The following is a 19,941-nucleotide window of genomic DNA, read 5'->3' as shown; positions in this document are numbered from 1 at the left end:
TAATTAATTAAAGGGAATTGCGTTTTGAGGTTAGTTGGGCTTGATAATTAGCCCAAAGTCCTCCTATTACCATATTTAAACTCAAAACTCAATGAAAGAGTAGAAATTGAGATGAATGGTATTGCCTTTAAAAAATCCCTAAAATACCCTTAGCTATTAAATAGAAAAACTAACCCGCCACCCCATCTTTCTCATTCTTTCTTACTCTCTTTGACCTTCTCTCACCTATTTATTAGTGGGACCAAGTTGAATGATTTCCCAATCATTTTTCTCCAACAAATTGAACATTAGAGATGAATGGTTAAAAATTATTATTTCCAAATGCGTTTTTGAAATAAATAACTTTTAAATACCTCATCAAATATTATTCTTTTTTTCAAACTTACATTTTTAAATACCTAGGAAACTTACATAATATATAATAAATATTATTCTTTATTTCGAACTTACATTATTTCTCATATATATTAAATAAGTTTTAAACACTTTATATAAAATATAGTATTCTTTGTTTGTTCTAACTTGCAAATTAGACATCATCAATTTTTTTCAAACTTATAGAATATATAATAAACATTTTTTAAACACCTTAGCAAATATTTTTATTTATTTATTTCTTACTTACAAAATAATAATATGTTGTACATTATTTCTCATATATATTAAAAAAATTTTAATACCTCATAAAATATTATTATCTTTTTTATATATAACTTACAATTAGATGCATGTCTTCAAGATATTCAATCCAAAATTACCTAATTGTTCCCATACTAATCCTAAATTTTATTAAAATAAAGATTTAAATATTTATAACCATCAAATAATATTTTCTTATTAAAGCAAAATTTTAAAAGTAATAAGATAAAAATTATGAAATCTTCAAAACTATAATTACAACAAATGTTTTTAATTTTAAAACTAATTTCATAATTTAATTAATGATTTTAAAAAATAAAAATGTTACAAATTTTTTTTTATATTTTTAATTCCATTTAAATATGATTTTTAATCTTACTGATAAGAGTGAAATTATGTTTATAAGGACAAAATAGTAAAAATATATATTTCATTTAGTTTACTTATAATGAACAATTTAAACATGATTAATTTTAATTTTATTTCTTATGTGTTATTTGGTAGGGAAGGTCTTAATGCATGGTTTGGTATAAAAAAAAAAAAAAAAAAAAACCTATTGATAATCATTTTAATGTTAAGTTCAGGTTGTTTAAAAATCGTACAAAACTTATTAGGAGCCTTGTACACCCCTATACACTTGATACATTTCCCTTGATAGTTAGTGTAATACCCTTGTATAGTGGTGCAAATTTCATATCCCTAACTCCTAAGTTATGTGTTCATGTAGGTGCATTAACCATGTTTTCAATGGTTTGGTTGAGAAAATGGTCCATGACTTCGGGTCAAGTTTTTTTCCTCAAACATCATTATTGGTGAAAACATTGAAATTTCCATGTGGGAGTTAAATAAAGTGCATGACATGAGTATACAATCCTTGGGTGACAAGGAAAATAAAGGAGTGGTTCAGATTCGATTGAATTTTTTTACAAATAGTAGCCTTGTACACCCTTGTACACTTAGTATATTTCCCTTGTATAGTTAGTGTAATACCGTTATACAGTGGCACAAATTCCATATCTCTCCTAAGTTATGTGTTCACGTAGGTGTGTTAACCATGTTTTCAATGGTTTGGTTGATAAAATGTTAGATGACTTAAGGTCATAATTTTTTCCCTAAACATCATTACTGGGGAAAGTACTTGAATTTCCATGTGAGATTTAAATAAGGTGTATGACATGAGTGTACAATCCGTGGATAACAAGGAAAATAAAAAGGAGTGGTTTAAAATCGATTGAAATCTTTCATAAAGGGTAGCCTAGTACACTTAGTACATTTCTCTTGTACAGTTAGTGTAATACCCTTGTATAGTGGCACAAATTCCATATCACTCTTAAGTTATGTGTTTACGTAGGTATATTAACCATGTTTCTAATGGTTTAGTTGAGAAAATGGTCGATGACTTAGGGTTAAATTTTTTCCCCAAACATCATTACTAGGGAAAGTATTGAAATTTTCATATGATAGTTAAATAAAGTGTATGATATAGGTGTACAATCCGTAGGTAACAAGGAAAATAAAGGAGTGGTTCAAAATCGATTGAAATCTTTCACAAAGGGTAGTCTTGTATACCCCTTGTAAAGTTAGTGAATACCCTTTTATAGTGGTGCAAATTTCATATCCTTGTAGTGAATGTGTGCCTATAGGTGTATTAAATATGATTCAAGTAGTTTGGTTGAGAAAATGATAAAAAACTTAAATCCGACTTTTTTTTTGTGAATATATTATATTTTTGTGAAAAAAAATACACAATTGGCCAATTCCTTTGTTTAATTGTGATCATTTTATATTTTATATTTTATTATTAAAATAACTGATAGAAAAAATAAAAAAGAATAATCAATAAATGAAATTTAATTCTTTTTATTATTTTCATATAAAAAATAGTTCTAAACAAGGTTTTCATTTTTCATTTTTAAAAATAGTTTTCATTTTTTAATTAAACGTATTTTCAAAAAGAGACAATATAGAATTTCAATTTATTTAAAAAAAAACTAGAAAAATATTTTTAAACCAAACTCAAACATAATTTATATAATTTTTAACCACTTGTTTTCATCTAGAATGAGTAAATATACCATTCAACCTTTTATATAAGAAAAATTCAATCTCTACTATACAATGTATTGATATAATCCACTTCTAAAATTAGGTCATATGAAAACATTTTAATTGAATATTTAAAATAAAAACTCTCCATCTATCCTATTTCTTTCTTTTTCTTTTTCTTATTATGATAAATTTTCAATTAATTCAAATCATTAAAAAAATCCTTAGTAAACAAATTTGCAACATTTCATGTAACTTATTACCAAAAGTCATGTTAAAAAAGTTATTAAATAAGGAAGGAAGAAGATTAAAAGAAAATTTAAACTTTTTATTTTATAATAGTTTAAAAAAACTTTTAAATAATAAAAGGAAAGAAAATAGTGAATATATTTATTTAAATAATGTTTTAATCATTCAATTATTTACCTCTAAAATGTAAAAGATAATTTTTATTTATTTAAATTAACATTTTTTAGAAAGTATTTTCCAAAATAGTTTTGAATCATTAATATAATTTTTGTTTATTTATAATTTAAAAATAGAAAATAATGTTGATTTTTCAATTATTTATAAAAGAGTTTAAAAAAACAATGAAAAAAAATCCAAGAATGGTTAAATAAGGATGAATTTGCTGGTAGTGGCATGTGAAAAGTGGTGGAATAAAGACAAAAATGAGTCAAAGGGGTATTTTTGTTCATTACTATCTCATATCCTTGTAATCAATTATGAGTGATAGGAGGACCTTACATAAATTATCTAGCCCAATTGGGCTAGAAGCATAATTCTCCCATTCAATTAATTGACCAATAAACGATTGGTTCCAATTGTTTAAATAGCCAAAGTAGAAATCATAAGCCACTTAATTATAAGCACTAGTGCAAGCTTGGGGTTATACTTAAACACCCTTATGCACATATAATAAATTAAAATTTCCTCAAATCATGTGCCACCAAAGAATGTAAGCTTGAGTAAAGATCACTTAGGCCTGTTGGAAAATACTAGCTTCTATAGAATCAAATTCTAAAATGGACTCAACATTCCATTAGAGAGAGTTAACTCCACTCTCGTATCCTATGAAAATTAAAATGCTTAGGATCCTCTTAGGGGATATACTTTCTAAAATCCATAAGGTATTATGGTGTTTTTATTAAGAAAATATTTTACTACTTACTTAAACCACCAGTAATCGAATTTATAGGGAATATTATGATCACATTAGGATGTTACCCATAGGTCAAATTTACTGATGACTTAAGCATTCATTCAATACTCTCTCATGGTTGAGATATGTAACATAGTAACTTGGAGAAGTCATGATAACTTGATAACCATTCAATCATGACTCTCTGTAGGTCCTGCTCAATGTGTAACCTTATATACTAGTACACTCACTATGGGAAAATCATCCTGAAGACTAAGACAAGTCATCCCACCACTTTAGAGGTAGTACACTATGGCTTCTAATGGATTGCTGAAGTCCATGAACCAATTGTGAACAACTTATCATATTGTAAGGAACCAATGACTTAAATATTTTATACAACTCTTAATGCACTCAAAGTCATGTACAATACAAGTGATATATGTTTGACTAGTCAAAGAAATCATATAAATAATGTAAGATAGATATGTAATGGATGAAATTGTCATATCACATCATTGGTTGAAATAAGATAAATAATGTAAGCAAGATAGAAATAATTGATATTATATATAGTGAATCAAATTGTTATATCACATCATTGGTTTTAAGTGCTTTATCCTAACAATCTCCCACTAACCCTTAAAGTAGACTAAACATATATCTAACACCTATACCATCCCTATAAGTATCAAAGCTTGGCCTAGTAAGGGTCTTGGTGAAGGACTTACCAGGTTCTTTAAATAAAAGGTATCTTGTCCACAATTACATCACCCTTCTGATATATCTTAAGAATCAAATGGTACTTCCTCTCTATATGTTTACCCTTCTAGTAGTTTCTTGGTTCTTTTAACTGTCACTGCTCTACTATTATCATATAATAAGATTGTGGGTGGTACAACCAAGGGTACTACCCCTAGTTCAGTAAGGAACTTCCTAAACCAAATGACTTTCTTTCCTAGTTTTGTAAGGAACTTCCTAAACCAAATGACTTTCTTTGTAGTTTTAAAAGTTGTAGCATAATCAGACTCTATAGTAAAGTCAACAATACATACTCCACCTAAGGTAAAGATATAAATAGAAGTAGACTTATGGGAGTCCTTATCAGAATGAAAATCCAAATTTGTGTACTCAGTGGGCACTATCTCATCATAATGGCAAACCAACATATAATTCCTTACTCTCCTAAGATACTTAAGTATACACACCATTGTTGTCCAATGTTCTAGTCTTGAATTAGACTAATATTTACTCACTATACCTATATTGTAGCGAATGTCTACTTTAGTACATAGCATTGCATGTATATGGCCACTCACTAGTGAAGCATAAGATACCACTTTCATGTGCTCTTTCTCCTTAGTTGCGTTAGGACACCGATCATGAGAAAGAGGAAGAGGAACTCTATACTTGAAGGGTGACAAGCCCTTCTTGGAATCCTACATCACATTCTTGACTAAAAGCTTATCAATGTAGGTGGCTTGAGATAATGCAATCTTCCTACCTCATAGTCCTTTAGAATCTTAATCCTAAGAATATGTTGCGTTTCTCCTTAATCCTTCTTTTAGAACTAAGTAGATAATAAGATATTCACTGTAGACAACAACCTTACATCATTACCTTTGAGTTGTATGTCATCAACATATAAGATCAAGAAGATCATTGTGCTTCCTTGCACCTTGTATGCACAAGGCTCATCCCCATTTTGATAAAAACTAAAAGTTTTGATGACCTAATCAAAATACTTATTCCTTGAATGAGATGTTTGCTTGAATCTATAGATGGATTTATGCAACTTGTTGTTAGGACAACCCTTGGATTATAGGTGCATGCAAAATCTATCCTAGGGATCTCTAGATCTAAGCAATAGAAGCAAAAAATATATTAAAACTTTAGATTTAGAGTTTTGATGCAATACCTATGATCTGGATGTTCCTAAATTGATTTCAATCATAAAAGAGGTGTCGTGAACCAGGATAAACCAATAGGTTTTCCACCCATTGACTCTTTTTCTTTGGAAGACTAAATGTAAAGCATTTGAAGAGATAAAAAAAAAAAATATCTTTCTCATGGGCTTAAGTGATTTGAGTTTATTGTGTCATAATTATTTAATCAGTCTTATTGGACTCTAACTAACTAATTAATTAGTTTAATCTAAAAAGATCATTTGTAAGTTCTTGTGTAAACTTACGTTTTTATCAAAGCGCCTTTATTTAAAGTTTTTTTAAAACATATATTTTTTCATAATATGCATGCTAGTTCTTATTTAAAATAGAAAACAAAGTAACTAGCAATGTTCTGGATTTCTCATGTTAAATTTCATAAATTTATTTTGAATTGAGATTGAGTTATAGATATTTGAAAGTAACATTTGTTGGTAGAGGGCTAGCGATATTTCTAGTACTTTGAAAAGAAAACTTTAAAGAATAATTTGTATATTTTATGGGATGCCATAACTAGGACTTCTAACAAACATGTCTTAATCAAAATCCTAAATAAGACTGAAAAATACTTTATTATTTATCAATTATTTATATATATATAATTCCCTAGTACATTAATAAAGTCACCAACTAAGAAATAATTGATTTTTATTTGGTTTTTTATTTATTTTATTTTATTTTATTTAAATGGTTTTAACATTTTTTCTTTGTATTTGCTTTTTCTCCTTTTCTTTTTCTCTCAAATTTCTAAAACCCAAATGAAGCCTAAAGTTACTAAATAGGATAAATCTTATCTTTTGCATATGATTGTATGGTGTCATGCATTGTTAAAGGTCAAGTTCTCACTTAATGCTCACTCAAACATCAATCATACATACATTTCATAGCTGAAAACATAAATTCTAGTTTCTAGCATATTTGCAAGTCATACTTTTTCATCACACAGAATGAATTGTTCCCAAACTGCAGCGTGTTTTTGTCAAGGACCAAGATTAATGCCTACCAGCCTGTAATTAGATGATCAGTACAAGTAGACCATCCCATGTTTCTTTAGCAACCGTTTCTCTTTCAAGGACTCACATTCAGACATCAATTCATCCCGCCTGTCTTTTGGAACCGCTTCCACCTATTCAGCTACATCATAAGAAAATATAATTCATGTTTGTGAAACTTAAATTAAGCTTTTAGCATATATATTTAAAATGTAAGATAGATAAAGGCATATAAGAAATAAATCATGAGTATTATATCCCAAAGCATAATCTGGTTAATAAGGACTTAAAACAGAAATGAAATTCTACCTGACATGGGAAACCAATATAAGCCTCAATTGATCAGTTGAGTGGTTGGGGCTTTGATTGGTTGGCTGAGTTTTCTGCCTGAAACGCGTGGGATATGAATATCCCTCCTTGGTTGATCATTCCAAGACTCGCATTGTAGAAAATTTAAACTAGTTCAATGCTTTAAAAATAATAATGTGCGAATACCCTGGAACAAGTCCTGAAGTGGTTTACAAATGACTACAACTGGTTTGGATCTTTTAGGCCAATATATATATATATATATATATTTGGGTGGGTGAGCATTTTTTTTACATCCTAAAAATTTAAAACGGTAAAAATATAATCGAGAATAATTTAAGCTACTTTAATCCCTTTGCAGTGGAAACTTAAACCAGAAAGAAAAAATTACTTACCAAGGCTTCAAAGGTACAACATGTATATGCTCGTCAATCTCAGATGTATACAAGACCAATTCCACACTTTTCCACCTTGACTGGTTTACCATCAACAGAACCACTAAATGAAGCCTTAAAATGCCTTGATGCATCGGAGCGATACTTCTTCTTGATAGCATGATTAGAATAATATGTTACCCACACTGAATCTGATACACCATCATTATGGTCGCATTGGCAGGATGATCCATATAAGAGATCATCCAAAAATCCAATGCCATCAAGGAAAGTCAATTTACATCTTAAATGATAAGGTTGCGTGATATTCACCATGGCATTCTCAGATGTACTACTCTCTGGTTCATCCTGTTGTGGAATATAAACACAGCATAAAGCAAATCCCAAGACTTCGTTATTGTCGTACCAATTTGGAGGAAGCTCAGCTGTTACTTCACTGCCGACACTCTGGTGTGACATCCACTCTGGAACTTCTCCACTCCCAGGAATAAAAGTGCTAAATCCCTGGCTGACACCATTTGCTGGAAGAGACAAAAGACTACTGTATTTCAACTCCTGCGCAGAAGGTACCATGTTAAATATTGAGCATGACTGCAAAAAAGTTGTGTGCTATGAAAAATATACCTGAATTTCTTGTAAGACAGCTGATTTGAAGCAATTTAACTGCCTTTGCCATGGCGACAATGATGTACTTGATAAAGTTTTCATGCTTGTGCAACCATGGGCATCTAGGACTCTGAGACTCGATGGAAGCTCTGAAATTTCTCCAAGATTCTTGCAGTGCCTCAACCGAAGCACTCTTAGCTTAGAAAGTTGACTTATGGCATCAGTTACTCTACGAAAATGGTTTCCACTTAGATCTAATACTCTTAATGAGTATAGGCAGAAAATATCATCAGGAATTCCTCCATCCATTAAATTGCAGTAACTTAGGTCTAATTCTTCCAATGAGTATAAGCTGCCAATGTCACTACTGATTGCTCCTTTCGTTAGGCAGGTGCCATGTGCATCTAATATTTTTAAGGAGCACAAACCAGCCAAAGAGTAATGAAATTGAGAGCTAATCAAATCTGCATTTGATGCACAAAGCTTCTCCAGACATTCCAGGCTTCCCAGGCTCTCGGGCAATCTGCCAAGTTTTGAACAACCAATTACATTGAGAGTCTTGAGATATTTCAAATTACAGAGGTTCTCTGGAAGGCTCTCAAGTTTTTTGCAGAATGCCAAGTTCAAATATTCCAATGAGTATAGATTCCCCTGGACCTCTGGAAGTTTCTGGAGGTTTGAACAGTGAGAGAGATCAAGATTTACAAGAGAATCCAAGTCCCAAATGCTGCTTGGAAGGTTCTCAAGGTTTGTGCACCCTATAAAATTTAAGGAATAAAAAAGCTAGTTAGGAACTGTAATAATTATAAATGGATGAAGCTTTAGCAAATTGTACAACCTTCAAGAATTAGACTCTCCAGATTTGGGGTATCTGAGAAGTCTGGGATTTGAATGAGCTGCTGAGAGTGACTGAGGTTGATAACCTTTAACTTCTCATGAAGCTGGAACAAAGAATATTTGGTTTTGGTAAATAAACTTCCCTGACCTATAAATTTATAAAGCCAAAAAAGAAAACTAAATAATAATCATACCTTACTCACTTTCCAAAGTACTCTCAGTTTACCATACTGCAGATTGAGTTCAATAAGATTCACTCCATGAAAATTTAATGGTAAAGACTCCAGAGGATATTCATCCCAATGAAGATATCTTAACTCATAAGAAGGAAATTCAAAGCCGGTAGAAACATGCACTACACCACATTTAAGGTCTCGATGAACTTTAAGTAATCTAAGTCCATTCATCATTTTGAAAGCTTCAGTGGTAAACTCTATCGGTTTTGATGTAGGCATATTTACAAATATCCCTTCAACTGCATTAGTCCCCTGAAAGTCAAGATTCATAAATAAGTGTAATGCAAAATATACAAAATCAAAATAAAATTATAGGCATTAATTCGTAGCTTCAAGCACTTGGCTCTTACCTTATTTTTAGTCAAGACATGATGGACATCCTCTGAACTCCACAATCTGCTCCATTTTCCGGGCTCTGTAAGACATGCTTGACGAACAAGTACTTGACCCATTTGTTGTAACAAAGGGTGCATCAGCATCTTGTTATTTGAAAAGGTTAGGAGAGACTTACCACAGAGAGTTGTTATTGCATGCTCAGCCCCATCTAATATTCTTGAAACAAATTCTCTTCTTCCCCGTTAAAAAAACATGCAATATCAAGAAATATATTTTTTGTTGTATGATCTAGTCTATCATAACTGATTTGAAGCAAACTTTGAATTTTAGGCATAGGTTGGCATTTTAATTGATCCAGTGCCTTTTCCCATTCAGATATTGTCTTACCGTAAAGAGAATGCCCTAAAACTTTAAGAGTTAAGGGATGACCATTGGCATAATCAACTATTTCTCTTGAAAGTTCCACATATCCTTTTTCAGGAAATCTTCGTTTAAAGGCGCACAGGCTAAAGAGAAGCATAGATTCTTCAGAACCTAATTCTTGAACCTCATATATAGCATCCACTCCATACTCACATAGTAAATGTTTATCTCTAGTTGTTATAATAATTCTACTTCCCTTACCCAAGCAATCTCGATCTGGAACCAGGTACTTTAAGTGACTCGAATGATCCACATCATCAACAATAATAAGAACTTTTTTTTGTCGCAGTCTCTTCTTTATCTCATTGATCCCTTCATCAACATTGTTCAGGTTTTTATCTTTCACTCCTGTGATTGCAAATAGAAGTATTTCTTGTAATTGAAGTATGGGTTGCTCTCTAACAATTGAAAGAAAGCTAACACCATCGAATTGGTATGCGATTGAATTAAAAATAACTTGCCCAATTGTGGTTTTACCAATTCCACCAAATCCATATACTCCAAGCATGCGAACGTCATCAAATCCAATGCCTATCAATGAGTGCAATTCTTCCAAACGGCTATCAATTCCAACTAAGTTATCGTCACCAATATCTGCATGTTTCAATCTGTCAATGACAGAATCCGTGATTTGCATAATAATAGTTGACTCATACCTGTTAAATAAAATAAAGCAATGTTAATTATAAAATACAGCAAAGATATAATAGGGTAAAATTAGTTACACAAGATTATTAACGTGACGTTAATATGGCAATGAGCGCAATAGAGATAACTTGTCCACAAAATGGCAAGTTACTTCCCAAACATAGTATTCTTGTTATCAAAAGGAGCATGTTCGAATTGTCCTATTTCTTTCACCATTCATTTCACTTGCAAGTTATAAATAACTTTTAAATTTATCCATCTCTACATTTTATCAAATGTCACTTGATAAAAAAAGAAAAGACAATACCATATTTGGAAAAATAAACCTTACTTTTTGAAACATAGAAAATATGACTCATTCTTAATAAACATTCTCTCAACCAATTTTTTTATACACCAAAAAGAGGCTATTTCATCGTTTTATTGTCATCTTCATCATTTATCCCTTGTCTATTGTAAAATAAGGAAGAGCCCATTCCACCATACCATATTTGAACTTCTATAAAGTTTTGCCCTAAAAATACATATAGGATTTCTTTTTCTTTTTTTTTTCCTTCTATAACTCCAGAACCCCATTTTTCTATTGATTATGTATATCATTATGACTTTTTTTTTTCTTCATAATTGGCATGATAACTTTTGTAATTTTATCACTGTTTTATACATGTAAAATCAAAATTTAAAAGCATCATTTTGTTGTTATTTTTTTTTAACAAACTGGTATCAGAGCATGATTGATGTTTGAGATGGGATCAATAAAAAGTGAGATTGAAAGATTCACTGGGAAAAACAATTTCAATGACTAGAGAATGAGGATGAAAGTTATTATGTTTCAACAAGGAGTGAAAGATGCATTGAAGGATGAGTCGGACCTACCAATCACCATGACGACAAAAGAAAAATCAAACATAGATGAGAAAGCTTACCATTTGACCATTCTAGCTCTTGGAGATAAAGCTCTAAGGGAGGTCTTAGAAGAAACTACAGCTAAGGGTGTCTGCAACAAGCTTGAGTAACTTTATATGGAGAACTCACTTTTGAACAGGATGTATTTGAAAGAAAGACTCTATGCATTTAAAATGCAGGAAGATGGGTTAATTGCAAATAATCTTGATGATTTTGCCAAAATTGTGATTGAGATGTCTAATACAGGCATCAAAGTGGATGACGAAGATAAGGCAATCTTAGTGTTGAACTATTTGCCTAGCTCGTATTCTAGCTTCAAGGAAACTATGAAGTATGGTTGGAAAACCTTAACACTTGAAGAAGTTCAATTTTCTCTTAGATAAAAAGAATTGGAGTTGAAGGAGGGTCAAATGGAGAAGATTTGTCTATTGGGGGAAGGTTAGACAAGAGAAACAACAAAGGAAAGGCTTCAACATTGCCCAAATCTCATGGCAAAAGGAAGTGTTATCAATGTAAAAAAAAAAGGACATTTTAAAAGAGAATGTCTTGAAAGGAGGTCTAAGAAAAAAAAAAGGCATCTAAGGAGACATCTAAGGAAGAAGGTAATGTTGCAATGGTTTCAGATGGCTATGACTCTGCTGAAGTTTTGAAAATTACCACTAAAAACACTGAGAAAGAATGGATTTTGGATTTGGGATGCACATTTCATACATTTCCAACAAGAACTTATTTATGTGATTACCAAAAATTAAATGGAGATAGTATTTATTTGGGGAACAATCAAACTTGTAGAGTCATTGGTATAGAAACAGTAAAAATCAGGTCTACTAATGGTACAGTTAGGTTCCTGAGAAATGTGAAACATGTACCTAATCTCAAGAGAAATTTAATATCTCTTGAGGTGTTAGATGATGTTAGATATTGGTTTAAAGCTGAAAATGGCTCTTTAAAAGTGTTAAAAGGATATTTAGTGATCTTTAAAGTTGACGAGATGAATGGGCTATACATTTTGCAGAGGGAGATTTTAAAAGACTTTACAAATGTAGCTATTAGTACTATCTTAGAAAACCCTGAGCTGTGGCATCTTAGATTTGGACATATATATCAATCAAAGAGGGCTATAGGAAATTGTTAAGCAAGGACTTTTGGGTAATGACAAGATTGGGAATTTGGAATTCTGTGAACATTGCATTTTTGGAAAAGCCAATAGGGTGAAGTTTAATCGTGCAGTCCATAGAACAAAAAAAAAAAAAAAAAAAAAAAAAAAAAAAAACAAAAAGACAAAAAAAAACGAAAAAAACAAAAAACCTTTGAATTATGTGCATTCAGATTTATAGGGACCTGTACTAGTGATTTCTCATGCTGGTAATAGGTACTTTCTTACCATAATTGATAATTGTTCATGAAGGGTATAAGTATAATTGTTGAAACATAAGAATGAGGCCTTGGATAGGTTCAAGACTTGGAAAAATCTGACTGAGAATCAAACCAATAAAAGAGTTAAATGTCTTATAACAGATAATGGACTTGAATATTGTAATGAAAAGTTTGATGATTATTGCAAAATTCATGGCATAGTTTAACGTAGACACTGAAAAAAACTCCTCTGTAAAATGGCTTAGTTGAGAGAATGAATAGAACCCTTTTAGAAAGGGTTAGGTGCATGTCATCAAATGCACAACTTCCTTAAGAGTTTTGGATTGAAGTTGTTCTTGCAGCTGCTTACTTGGTGAATGGTTGTCCTTCCTTGGCTATACTTGGAAATGTGGTCAAGCAATCCCTGTGATTAAAGCAACTTGAGGACTTGAGCCTCGAATTAGGAAGTGTATATTTGTTGGTTATCTAGATGGAGTGAAAGGGCATAAGCTTTGGCTTTGGGGTCCTACCATTAAGAAGTGTTTTATAAGTAGGAATGTGGTCTTCAAAGAGTACGAATTTTTTAAGGATGATAGAGAAGCTTCTAGTAACAAAGAAAATGGAGAAGTCAAGGATAAGGTGGAGTTTCAAGTGGAGTTAGAAGATAAAACTGATGATCTTGAGTTTTAAATAGAACCACAATAATATGACATCCCATTAGAAAATTATCAATTGACCAAGGATAGAGCCAGGAAATCAATAAGACCTCCTCAAAGATTTGGCTATGATGATATGGTAGCTAACTCTTTGAGCATAGGTGAAGAATTGAGCTATGCAGAACCTAAAAATTATTTGGAAGCCATTTTTTGCAATGATTCTCCAAAGTAGATGACTATTATGCAAGAAGAATTGGAATCTCTGCTCAAAAATGGAACTTGATAGCTTGTTGATAAGCTTAAAGGTTGTAAAGTAGTAAGATGTAAGTGAGTGTTTAAGAAGAAAATGGGAATCCTTGGTGTAGAACCCGAAAGATTTAAGGCAAGATTAGTTGCCAAAGGTTATACACAAAGAGGAGTAGATTTCAATGAAAATTTCTCACTTATGGTAAAACACACCTCCATTTGGGTATTACTTGCTTTGGTGTCATTGTAGAATCTTGAACTTGGTCAAATGGAAGTTAAGACAACATTCTTGCATGGAGAATTAGAAGAAGAAATTTTTATGCAGCAACCAAAGGGTTTTATAGTCAAGGGAAAAGAAAACCAGGTTTGTTTGCTCAAGAGATCATTGTATGGGTTAAAACAGTCCCCAAGGCAGTGGTATAAACACTTTGACAAGTTCATGACTAGTGTTGGATACTCAAGGAGTAAGTTTGATAGTTGTGTATATATGAGAAGGCTAACAGATGGGAGTTATGTATATTTGTTATTATATGTATTATATGTTGTTGAAAATCAAGAGCATAATGGAGATAACTCATTTGAAGACACAACTACAATCTGAATTTGAGAGAAAGGATCTTGGATATGCTAACAAGATTTTGGGGATGGAGCTATACAAGGATAGGCTTGCTAGTGTTCTAACAATCTCCCAAAGAGATTATATTAAGAGAGTGTGGAAAAGATTTAACATGGATGCTACAAAGGCTATCAATACATCAATTAGAGCCCAATTCAAACTTTCTTATGATTTGTCACCAAAAATAGAAGAAGAAATGTAGGATATGACTAATGTACCATATGCTAAAGGCATAGGAAGTATTATGTATGTCATGGGTTGTACAAGACCTGACCTAACCCCATTATCGTGGTTTGAAATATCGGTACACACACACACACACAGATATATATAGGTATTTGAATTTTTTGGATATATCAGAAATATAGGTAAAATATTTGTGGATATTTTGATAAAAATATCGGCGAGACAAAAATTATTCAAAAATTATGGAAAAGCTCCAAAGAAATGATAAAATAAGAAAGAATATGCATGTTAAAGTTATTTTGTAAGTGTAATTGACATAGGGATGGTCAAGGATAATATTTATCAAATTTTTTTAGAAAAAATTATTTCAAATTCCTTTAATATATTTATATTCATTTATTTTAAAAATTAGAAACTATTTTTATTAATACATGTTTTATTACATTTTAAATAAAAAATTTAATACTTTTAAGATTTATATAAAATATTTTGTTTGAGATTTAATTTCCAAAATTTTATTACTTGTGGTGACTACTTTTTGCTATTGACATTAATTTATTAAATTATTAAAAATTATATTAATAATTTATCTTATCAAATTAATTTTAATTTATAAAATATTAGAATTTAATTATTTTTTGTTTTAGAAAATTTTAAATAAATTTATATTTTAAAATAAAAACATTCAAAATTATATATGATTTTTTATACTATTTATATTTTTAATATTTAATTATCATATAAATGATGGTTTTTATACTTTTAGTAATCAATTAAATAAATTTTAAAATAAAATAAGCAAAATTAATTTGTTTATTAAAATATTTTTTTAATAATGGATTTTAATATAACTTGAGCGCTTATATATTAACAAGGGTGAATTAGCCTACGTGGTAACTGACCTTCAACCCAAGCCTTTTGGCCTAGTTCGAAACCCTACCCTGCGAGGGTCAAACTTGCAATTTCAAAAAAATATTTAAGGGAGGGAGTTTGATCGAGAGCCAATCGTTGACTCTTGATAAAATTGGGAAATTCCCTAAAAAAATTGGGAAAAATCTCAATAACTGTCGATATATCTCAAGGTACCCCAGACTTTGGGCTCATATACTAGAGAAAGTGAGAATAACCGGTTTGTTTGAAGGTTATGCAGATTCAGATTATGCCAAGGAGTTGGATGGGAGAAAACCAATAACAAGTCATTTGTTTACAATGTGTGGATGTATAGTAAGCTAGAAATCTACACTACAAAGTATTGTGGCTCTCTCTACCATTGAAGCTGAGTATATAGCTGTTGTAGAAGCCACTAAAGAAGCTTTGTGGTTAAAAAGTCTAGTATCTGAATTAGGGATGAATCAGAGAAATGGAATGGTTTTCAGTGATAGCCAAAGTGCTATTTGTTTGACAAAGAATCAAGGTTTCCATGAGAGGACTAAACACATAAATGTGAGATTCCACTTCATAAGGGATATCGTGGAACAAAGATCGGTGAATGTCAGCAAAATTTTAACCAAGGATAATATAGTTGATATGCTTACAAAACCAATTCCAAAGGTCAAGTTTAAGCAATGCTTGGACTTCATAAATGTCGGATCTGTATGATAGTAACAACATAGGCAAAATGGAATCAATCTAGGTTGAACTTGGTTTCTTATTTTGGTGCCAAGGTGGAGATTGTTGTGATGTGGCACAAAAATATACATGCCCAGCTAGTGAGATAGTTTTGGTGTGTGTGTGGCAACTCTTTCTGAATAATATTCCTTTTTTAGTTTCCAATTGAAAGGTTGTAATAAAAGGTTTTTTTTAATTCAATGTGATGCAAGTGCATAAAACATGTTTTCATAGCTAGGTTTTCTAGTGCTTTGTTTTAAGCCAAAAATAGGAGTTGTAAAGAGGACTATGTGCTGAAAGGGGGTTGTGCTATAATTTTTCTCTCTGTTTTTCTCTTGTGGATTGGTTCTTTTATTGCTCCCATTGGTGTAGCCTTGAACAAGCTAAACCACATAAATCCTATGTTGATGCTCTTTATCCTTTGTTCTGCTTTCTTATTAGATCAATGATTGTTTGTTTTTTGAAAAGCATCATTTTCATGTTGTTTTTTTAACTATATTATTATTATTATTATTATTTGTCATTTCGATATTTTCATGGTTGTGTCCCAACCAAAATAAATACCCTTCTCTTTTTCTACCATGATGTCTCTTAATTAGAAACCGTACACTTAAAATGTCTCTCTCTTAACAATACATACATATATATTGTTATTTGTCATCTCGATATTTTTGTCATTGTGTCCCACCCAAAATAAATACCCTTCTCTTTTTCTACCATGATGTCTCTTAATTAGAAACCTTACACTTAAAATGTCTCTCTTCACCAAGAAATTCATGCAGAACATACAAGCTTTTAATCAATATATATATATATATATATATATATATATATATATATATATATATATATATATATATATATATATATATATATATATACCCACCCAAAATAAATACCCTTCTCTTTTTCAGTCATGATGTCTCCTAATTAGAAACCTTACACTAAACATGTCTCTCTCTTCACCAGGAAACTCAAATAGAATAAACAATCTTTTAATCAATTGTAGTTCTCTTTCTATTTCAATTTTATTGATTCAAGGCAATTTCATTGTAAGATGTCACTTAAACAAATTTCTATTTTTATTATTTTTAAAATAAAAAAATGGAATGATTTTTCAATTACATTTATAATTCATGTAGGAAAAAAACTTTGTTTTATGATTTTTCCATTTTTTTTTTTTTGTCGAGTTTATACAATTTTTTAGTATTTATAAATGAGACATGGTTTGATAAAAGAAGAATAAAATACAAATAAATTGTTGGTATTAATTTCCTATTTTTAAAAAATTGGAAATTAAAAGCTTTTTATTATTATTATTATTACTATTATTATTATTATTATTATTATTATTTTATTAAATTTTTCATACGGAACTTGAAAAGCAAAGAGTAAAAGTATGTTATCAAACATGATTTTTAAATTATTCTAAATTTTAAAAGAAAAGTGCAACTAAACATATTCATTCAAGGTAGAACAAATGGTTTTGAGAGGCAAAAATGGCAATGTTGCAATCTACTATAAGTCATTTCATGTAAGTTACCCACTTCAAGCTATCTTTGAATTGCTCACTTCCCATATAAGTTATTTCATAGTTTATGGGAATTAGATGACAAGAAAATATGATATACATGTTTTCTTGTTTTGGCTTTGTATGCATAGTCTATACTTTGGACATCTTTTAAGCGTGTTAAATACAATTGTTTTTACTTGTGAAAAAACTATAAGATACATGTTGATCAGCTTATAGGATTTTGGGTTGGTTATATATATATCACACTCTTTAACACCCTCCTCATATGAAGAAATGTACAGACCATTTTCAAATACGGCTTATTTTCCAAGTTTAAACTTACACACAAATACTAGCCTTCTCAGTTATTTTTAATAAATAAAAATTTCTCTTAAAAGCGAGGGAAGTAAGGAGAAGGCAGCGAATTCAAAAAATTTTAATAATATTTGTACTTTGGCCCAGTTAAGTCCATTATGAGATACAAACCTCCTAATATGAAACAAAAACATCCACAAATTTTAGTAAATGACAATGGAGTGAGACATGGTGTGTGTAATCGTGGGGAGACAAACAGGGCTAGAGATCAATGATCATCCCTATCAGAAAGTCAAGTTTGGATGGGTAATTTGAGCTAAGGGTAGGAACAATTTTTTATTTGTTTTTTTCAATTCAAATATTTTGCATTTGAGAATACCTCAATGACACCTTCGATTGACTAAAGTATGCCAACAAAGCATGTTATGCACAATAATGTATGTCTAAAAACTAGAAGCTACAATGTACTGTCATGAAAGAATCTACAATGGACTATAGACTGTAGTTAAACAACAAACCTTTATGAATTGGAATTAAAATTTCCTACGATATCTATAATTATGAATATATGTATTATGATCATGTATGTTAAATGGATATAGTCAGGTTTTGAACCCTAAGATTTCAATTTAAGCTCAATCTGAAATCAGCTTCCTGATTAGGAAAAGTAAATTAAGGCAGCAAGAGTGAGTGGGTGAATTTTCCATAAAGAATATGATGAAGGGAAGTTAAAATTACCGGTCTTGATCAAGATGATAATATCCTTTTAATTTGCTTGCTTCCGTCAAGGCGGTCCTCCAATTGTCTATCTTTTCCTTCTCCTGCTTTGCGTCGTGATCGTGAAATGCTTCTTCATAACTACGCTTTTGTTTCCGCACATCAGATGGGTTCACATGATAGAAAACTGGAACAACTACTTTTCTCGTTGCTTGTGTGCACTCCATGATTTTGACAAGTTCATCCAAATTATAGCGGGATTGAGCGTAGCTTTTGGAGAACATTACAATGAAAACCTTCGATTTCTCAATAGCCATCAAGGATTCCGATGAAATAGCTTCTTTGCTTTCAGGTTTTCCAATAGCTTCTCTAAAGGGATGAAGCCCTTTTTTAACCAAAGCTGCATATAGATGATCAGCAAAACTTTTGCCGATGTCTTCCCGGCTGAAACTCAAGAAGACATCATACTCATCTTTAGAGATGGAAGTAGGAGACATAGAAGAAGAAGAAGAAGAAGACGCTGTTTTACTGATCTGGGAAGCCATGGTTAGAGAGCACACACACGACTGGGAGAGACAAGTAACCAGATACCTTCACATATACACGCTCTAGCGAGCCTTGAAAAGAAGATGGATTTATTGATAAAGGGGGTTGATAAGGCACTTCCTTTTTGTGGCTCAGTATAATTATCTTTGTATCAACTTTTCCATTATGCCTAATTTTCTTGATTTTTATTATTATTTTTTTATAGTAATTTTAGGAAATATTTGCTCTTTCTAACATTTAAAAAACAACTCTTTTAATAAAATTTTTTAATACTATGTTTGATCAAAGGAATAAGATAAGATATAATATATATATATATATTTAAGGATATTATATCTTGGTGGAATAATGAAATATAATATTCTTACATATACATATCCTATGAACGTGATATTGTAAGGTAGTATGTTGAATAAGATATATTATGTTATATTTAATTTGGGAAATAAATAAAAAATAATATGAAATTTATACTATTTTCATTGTTTAAAATAAAAATTATATTATATTCCAACATTTTTTATTTAAAAAATTGAAATTTCTCTTATATTTAACAATATTCATGATTAAAAATTTAAACTTTATATATGAATTTTTTATATTATATTATTCACTATATAAAAATAATTTATATATTATATATTAATATTAGTTTATAATTTTTTTTAGTTTTTATTTTTTAATCATAAATTTAATTTATAATAAAAAATTATTTTGCAAAATGA

The 19,941-nt window shown here is 30.5% G+C and overlaps 1 protein-coding gene across 1 annotated transcript; it reads right to left on the bottom strand.

Annotated features, from left to right (window-relative positions):
• Positions 1-7,504: 7,504 nt before the first annotated feature.
• LOC117905688 (disease resistance protein RPV1-like) lies at positions 7,505-19,215 on the bottom strand. The gene is made up of 8 exons (XM_034818571.1): positions 18,692-19,215; positions 10,381-10,559; positions 9,868-10,251; positions 9,495-9,559; positions 9,103-9,396; positions 8,910-9,012; positions 8,090-8,829; positions 7,505-8,020 (listed from the first exon to the last, which is right to left on the bottom strand). The coding sequence occupies exons 1-8, from the start codon at positions 19,213-19,215 to the stop codon at positions 7,505-7,507; spliced, it is 2,805 nt and encodes a 934-aa protein (XP_034674462.1).
• Between the last annotated feature and the right edge of the window lie 726 nt (positions 19,216-19,941).

Source organism: Vitis riparia, chromosome 18 (genome assembly GCF_004353265.1).
Source record: "Vitis riparia cultivar Riparia Gloire de Montpellier isolate 1030 chromosome 18, EGFV_Vit.rip_1.0, whole genome shotgun sequence".
NCBI lineage: Eukaryota > Viridiplantae > Streptophyta > Magnoliopsida > Vitales > Vitaceae > Vitis > Vitis riparia.
The sequence above is the reverse complement of the archived record's forward strand: the minus strand, read 5'-3'. Positions and strand labels throughout refer to the sequence as shown.

What these genes read in the sequence shown, in the direction of transcription:
- LOC117905688 (XM_034818571.1), bottom strand. Translation starts at nt 19,215, where the DNA reads ATGGCTTCCCAGATCAGTAAAACAGCGTCTTCTTCTTCTTCTTCTTCT. An exon ending in TACTTTGGAAAGTGAGTAAG is followed by an intron (nt 9,013 to 9,102) that starts GTATGATTATTA and finishes TCTTTGTTCCAG; the next exon opens with CTTCATGAGAAGTTAAAGGT. An exon ending in CTGTCTTACAAGAAATTCAG is followed by an intron (nt 8,021 to 8,089) that starts GTATATTTTTCA and finishes CCTTCTGCGCAG; the next exon opens with GAGTTGAAATACAGTAGTCT.